Source organism: Poecilia latipinna, unplaced genomic scaffold (assembly GCF_001443285.1).
Source record: "Poecilia latipinna isolate Pla-1442-1.1 unplaced genomic scaffold, P_latipinna-1.0 Scaffold3252, whole genome shotgun sequence".
Classification (NCBI taxonomy): Eukaryota; Metazoa; Chordata; class Actinopteri; order Cyprinodontiformes; family Poeciliidae; genus Poecilia; species Poecilia latipinna.
The window spans coordinates 1-6,756 of record NW_015115868.1 but is presented as its reverse complement, the minus strand read 5'-3'; the positions used below and the strand labels follow the sequence as shown (position 1 = coordinate 6,756).

General features: G+C 38.2%; 1 protein-coding gene across 1 annotated transcript; it reads right to left on the bottom strand.

Moving 5' to 3' along the window:
* Positions 1-970: 970 nt before the first annotated feature.
* On the bottom strand, positions 971-2,911 carry LOC106940498 (adenylate kinase isoenzyme 1). The gene is made up of 6 exons (XM_015023259.1): positions 2,840-2,911; positions 2,149-2,184; positions 1,866-2,029; positions 1,650-1,766; positions 1,384-1,575; positions 971-1,292 (listed from the first exon to the last, which is right to left on the bottom strand). Exons 1-6 carry the CDS (start codon positions 2,844-2,846, stop codon positions 1,227-1,229), a joined length of 582 nt encoding a protein of 193 aa, XP_014878745.1. The 5' UTR covers positions 2,847-2,911; the 3' UTR covers positions 971-1,226.
* Positions 2,912-6,756: the final 3,845 nt, after the last annotated feature.

Sequence of the window (6,756 nt, the reverse complement as noted above, 5' to 3'; positions counted from 1 at the left end):
AAAGTGGAATCTAGGGATGGAGATCAGTACATACACCACCGCAAAATTAACATCAAACTACATTGTTTTATAGGATATTGAACATCTGTATTTTTTACAACTTTATAGAGATCTCTTTCACATGTGTACATACCGTCACAATGAAAGCGGCGCAAAATATCCGCAGAGCTTAAGATGGGCTAAAAAAAGGAATTGAAAAGTTCTGCCTATGTGAACAATAACCTTATTTTATAATTTTGTCTCCTTTAAATGGCACAAGAAGACATATTGTAGCAGCGACGTGGCTGTTTTTTTATGCATTTTGAACTTCTTTTATAGCAAATGTGTTGAATAGATCTATTGTATGTTTGTATAAAAATAAGATTTTGTCTTGTAATTCATCGTAACCACATTATCCGCCAATGTCACATTGGCACAACATGTTCTGTTTGCCAAAATGGACAATACAAGAAAATGATAAGCAATTTAAATGTCAAAGCTCAATGACCAGCTGTAGTCAAGTACAAAAACTAAATGTTCTACCCTCAAGTTAGGAATACAGTAGAGCATCTTTGAAAAATATGAAAATATTGTGCAAGGTGTCTGTTACATGGTGGACACCCATGATCTTTTTTATTTTTTAATATATCCTTGCATAAACTGCATCTCAGTGTGATACTCCAGCTGCAATATGGCACACGAAGGGCCCTGAAGAGGACAGTGACAGGAGCTGAAATGGTTGTTGGAGTGTCCCAGTCCAAGGCCTGTTTAGCAGTCACTGCAGTGCAGTGACGGGGTGCGGACCACTGCCAGAGATCCTGAAAATCTCTCCGTGAGCTTATTAAACTGCAGTTATCAGGCAAACAGTGGCAACAACAATAAAAGCAGAATTACCAGATCGGCACACAGTTTTTGGCTCAAGCTGTTAAAACGCTGAACTACTGTTGGTATTATAATAGTAATAGCAGTAAGGCGGTTATTTTATACGCAATAGATGTCTTGTGTTTTTAGCTCGGTATTCAAGGCTTTAGCACACTGAACTGTCCTCAGACTGTTGTGAGCACATTATATATTATATCGAAATGACAATAAGCCATTTACATTTGATTTGATTCAAACACTTGTGGGGTGTGGAGGTCCTACGATTAGTAGTCTGTCTTCCAGTCAGGTTTAGTCCTTTTAAAACCCACACATATACTCATAAGAAAACAACATCCAGACACAGCTCATCCAGTTATGCCGTTTTACTACAGTGCATCAATAGCCTTGGAAACCTGGGCAAAGACGTCATCCACCGCCAGCTCAGAATCCACCTGCAAGATGAATAGAAAAACGACATCATGAGACTAATGTTTCAAATACGTTCTATATGTTTTTAGTCAACGACGCGTTTGTCGTACACACCTTCTTCACAATGCCACGGCCCTCATAGAAAGCGATGACCGGCTCGGTTGCCTTGTAATACAAGTCCAGGCGTTTCTTAATTGTCTCTTCGTTGTCGTCAGAGCGGCCGCTGGTCTCGCCACGCTTCAATAGTCTCTTGACCATGGTTTCTGCTTTCGCATCGACGTACAGCAGCAGGCAGGGTTTGCCGATCTGAGGTCGAAATCAAAACTTCTGTAGATTTAAGGCTGCAGCAATAAATAAGAAATCCCCGTGTATGTTCTCACCTTCTTCTCAAACTCCTCTCCCTGTTTGACCTCACGAGGATAGCCGTCGATGAGAAACCCCTTTGAGACGTCAGCCTTGGCGATCATGGCATCCTTAATCATGTCCAAGACTGTGTCCTAGAAAGCAGACAGGAAAAGGTGATGAAACTTTACGATGTAGCGGTTCTAACAGAAAATGCTCACGGCACCACTTTAAACTCTCGGTCACGTCCTTACCAGAGGAACAAGCTCCCCTTTCTGCATGATGGCCTGGAGTTGCTTGCCCCTTTCAGAGCCGGAGGCCACCTCAGCACGTAGCAGATCTCCAGAAGACAAGTGGGTGTAGCCATACTTTGCAACTATCTTTTCACACTGGGTGCCCTTTCCAGAGCCAGGTCCACCTAAGGACATCAACACAAAACCCAATGTGGGGGCATACAAACAAACAAAACAAAACAAAAAAACCCAAGTAGTTGAACATCTTGCAAGTGAAGTGTTAGGACCGGTTCAGAGTACTCACCCACAACAAAGATGATTTTGGCATCCTTGATTTTGTCTGCAATAAGCATTGCAAAGAGAAGTTATGAACATGTACAAAACCACCGGTGGCTTTTCTACAAATGTAATTTTAAATCCACAAAGAGAGATTTAGGTAACAAACCATCTTGTGAGGTGGATGCTTTTTTCATTTTTAATGTTGCAGAACAAAGAGTCTTCTTGTGCAACAAGCTGCTTTGGCTGTGCTCGCCTTGAAGTGAGTTTGTGTCATTACTCAAACTGCGTTGACATGGCAACTGTTGCTATCTAATTATGCTATGCAGCCAAGGGTTTAAGAGAGAACTAAAAGGAAAGTGGTAAGCTTAACCACTGCAGGAGAAAACCCCTAACTCGGATTTATTGCTTTAGATCATAACACATTTACATGTTTATTGAAATTAAATACATAATTTCTATTCAAATAATGATTTATTTCTATGTGAACTAAATACCGCAAATACACGGGACCGTTAGGATTTTTCTTGCAACCTATAAAAATACCAGAAGAGGGCAATAGAGGCCTTTAAAAAAAAAAAAAAAAAAAACTCCTGTCTGGCTCTGCTTTACTTAAACACCACTAGATTACTAATGGAAGTACAAATGAAGAAGTTTCACCTCATTGGTCATATGCAGTAGAGCATTTATCACTTCACTGAAAGTGATGCATTGATTACCTGCCATTGCGTTGTGTCTCTGGAGTGTTTTCTTTCAGCTGTGAAAAAATAAATACATAAGAGCCATTAAGTAAATGTGAAAATGCAATACATTTCAAGGTGCCAAGAACCCTAACCAGTCATTGTGCTGCTTGATAATTGGAAAACATGCAGGGAAGCAAAGTCTTTCCACTTCACTTCTTTTTTTTTTTTTTAATTCTTCTCCTTACCCCTTACTGTCAGTATAGAGTAAAATACAAATAGATTTTGTAGTCTGAACTGGCTGACATAACTTTTCTCAGATGATTTTTCTATCGTTTCCAAAATCAATTCAGGATTGCTCTTTCTAATGTAGCAGCAGAAGACTAAAGGTCATATAAGGTTTCCCTTAAGGCGTTACAGCTATTTTATTGATTCTGACATTCCTTTGGCGATGACTGAACTGAAAACACGATTTGTTTCTAAAGTTGTTTTATACTATTCTGTTCTTTTATTTGTTAGCTTTTTCTCTAAGGAAATTATGTTTGTCCTTGCACTCACTGTGCACATTGGATTCATACATACGGTCCTGAAGATATATAGAGTGCAGAATTAATACGATAGACTCGAGTTTAGGTTTAAAGTTTTACGTTACCCCTAAGAGGGCAGGTTTTGAGCGCAAGACGTAAGCTGCAAATTGAAAACCAGACAAATTGAAAAAGTGCTGTTATAAATTGCAATGACATGTGAAACATTAATGTAACTCAAAAGACAGTGGGGGAAAAGCAGGATTTGCTCTACATGAGTTCTGCATTTTTGCTTCTTAGAATGTATTAATAGTAGTAGTAGTATTAGTAGTAATAGTAGTAAGTGTCACATCATTGTACTTTTTTGCCTCTTGTGTAAACTTTAAACACAAAATACACACTGCAATGAAATTTTTGCCGTTTTGTTTCTTTTTTTATTATTATTTGGCTATAGGGTAAGTAAGCATATGAAGACTTGCATTTTCACATACTACTCTTGGCAATATTGCTCAACCAGTGGAAAATTCAATCGATGCCATCTAGAAAAATCTATATTAAAATCCCCACATATTCATAATTGAACCATGTCCATTTCAACACATGCTTCTGCCTGGTTCTAAGCTTTTCCACTGCAGCTCTGCCTGTAGGTTTAACATATTTCTCATGCAAAAGGGTCTATTTAAGTTCTTCTCCGTCAACAGCATGTACTCTCCCTAAATTGCTCCGTCTTTATCGCCATCTTCCAATCAACTCAGACCAGCCTCCCTGTTCCTGCCAAAGAAAAATAATCTTCACAGCATGATACAGCTCCCGTTATGGTTCATCATGGAAATAGTGTGAAAATCGTGATGTGCGGCGTTGCTTTTTAAACAAACATTAGCATTGTGAATGGAGGTCAAAAAGCTGAATCTTAGTCCGATCTGACAAAAGCTCCTTTCCCTACATCTGTATCATGATTTCTAAATGGCTTGTCGAAAAATATACATATAAAATAAGTTTTAGTTGTACAACCAGATAGCTACTAAGTATCTTAACATAGAGTATAATTATGTAATTTAAAAAAACGACAACAAGGATTTCATGATAGGATTTCAGATAAAGTATATTTTTCACTCTTTGTACCGTTTTATTTTTTAATTTTCAATTCTGACACTTTGGAAAATATACAGCACCTCCAGCTCTTAATGTTCAGCTGACAGAGGACTGCTAGTTTTACCCAATATGTACTTATGTACTCAGCGTATCTAAAGAGAACAGTAACCACAGAAGAGTTTTAGTAAATATTCTTTGCAGCTGACAGATAAAAGAATGAGGAAGTAGGTTGGATGTAGGCGGGCATATTCAAGTGCAAGCTTGCCCCAAGTCTCTAGCCCAAGAGCTTCCCTAGTTCCTGCAACTGTTTGCATTTTAAACAGCAATTTTCCCTTTTGTACAAATGAATGGTGCATTTTAATTATTTAACAATCAATTTAAGATGCATACATTTAGAGTTGATTATCACACAGTCATGTTTAGTTATACATTATGAATGGTTTCCTATGGTTTTATTGCTGCATTATCAAACTGTTAATTCTAAAAGCAATTTTTTTTATTGAAAAAAACAAAAAACAGAACCTCTTTCTTTTATGCATTTCTGCCAATTTGATAGTCAAATCAGCCTGGTGTGTTTAACTCCTCACCCCATGTTTCTGCGTTGCCACAGATAAATGGGACATACTCCCATGCAGGGCTGGGTTGAGGAGAGAGTCTGCCTGAGGGTAGAAGTCATGTTTTGGTGCCCAACCCAAAATTATTTTTACACATTCAAATTGCAATAGATTGAAAAGTAGATCCTCATCTATTTTAACAAACACACACACACACACACAAAAAAAAGAGGAGGCATGGGGAATACAGTTAAAGAGTGTTGCCATTATGATTTCAAGTGCTGCAGATGAAGGTTAAGGCTAGAGGTAAGGTAATGATGAAACCGTTTTTAAAAAGATGAATTCTGGGTAATGATAGTAGAAACTAAACACTCTCAGCTAACATGAGGTTATAAACTTTTTTTTTTTTTTGGAAAGCTGTTTGAAAACATTCATTGAATTAAATTTAAAAGAAAAACTCTTTGGATCCCCCAAGCCACTGCCGTGACAAAATACTCTGCCAAGGATTAATGCTAACAAAAACATAACATATTAAAACTTTTAAGTTTGGTTATACAAAATAGAAAAGATTAAAAGAGAATGGCTTCATAGCTTGCAAAGATGCATGAAAATGAGAATTAAAACATTTTTTTTTTTAATTAATTTTGGGATATCCGTTTGTACCTTATCAACCGTATTACCTTTAAATCCTTGCTTGACATACATTCACAGGAAGATGGTGGCTTTGGGTTAGATTAACCAATGCTTAGTTACTGGACTCTGTTGTCAGCATTCCTGCACTGGATCAGCTTGCACTAAAGTTTTGAACTAGTGTTAGAATGGCATTACAAGTTCTACACAATTAATCTACTGTAAAGTACAACCAAAAATGATTTAATTATGTGCTAATTTAATTTGCCGTACACCTAAAGAGTGATGGTGCTGTGTTCTCAGGTTTCCGGTTTTATGACGGCACCCTCTGACCCTGTGGTCAGAGTAAATGTCACTGGTGGGCTGTTATCGGAGTCAGCACGGCGCCTCTTTGGGATTCCCACTCTGGCCTATTATGGTTATCTCGGTTGTTTGGTAACTTCAACCAGCATGGTCAATGCTCTGGTGTTTTGTGAAATTACAAATTAGTGGACCATTCTGAGCCATTGTTTACATTGTTGCCATCAACAATTTTAAATACCCTGAGAGTAACATAAAGGAGTTGGATCTGTAATGTCCATTATCCATAAAAGAAGTAGCAAAAAAAATAATAAAATAAAAAATAACCTTAGACACTCCAAAACTCTACATTACACCCACACGTCTTTATTGCTGCTTTTTAATATGCAGTCAGTCCTGCTAAAAAAAGACCCAGGTTGTCTGCAGCTGTTAAAGGACTTAGTGACACCCATTAAGCACGTGGAGACGCAGCCCTGGCTGACTGCTCTGCAAGCGACTGGACAGGAAAACACGGTTGACAGTTTTTTCAGAGCACACGCTCCAGTGCACAATTTGGTTAAGCTTTCTCCAAGTTTAATTTGCCGTGCTGCCCCTTTAAAGGACCCTTTGACGTCAGTGCACTTTGAGGCATTCCATGATGTTTGTGAATGGATGGAGTGAGAGAAATCTTGTTTGTGATCTGGTCGCAAAGTGGTACCTGGAATGTGCAGCAGAATCAATAACACTCTTGCACTAATCAGTCGTTAATGACCTTTATGGGGGCTTAGAGGGATCGATGTGGAATTAAATGGCTGCAGTGAGTTGCATGGCAATGACCTTTATTGGTTGCAGTTCAAAATATGGTTTATGCATTGAT

Bases quoted from the DNA above. Each gene is read 5' to 3' on its own strand.
- LOC106940498 (XM_015023259.1), bottom strand. The intron at 2,030-2,148 runs GTGAGTACTCTG...TGATGTCCTTAG, and splicing joins CAAAATCATCTTTGTTGTGG to GTGGACCTGGCTCTGGAAAG. The intron at 1,293-1,383 runs GTGTGTACGACA...TTCATCTTGCAG, and splicing joins GCCGTGGCATTGTGAAGAAG to GTGGATTCTGAGCTGGCGGT.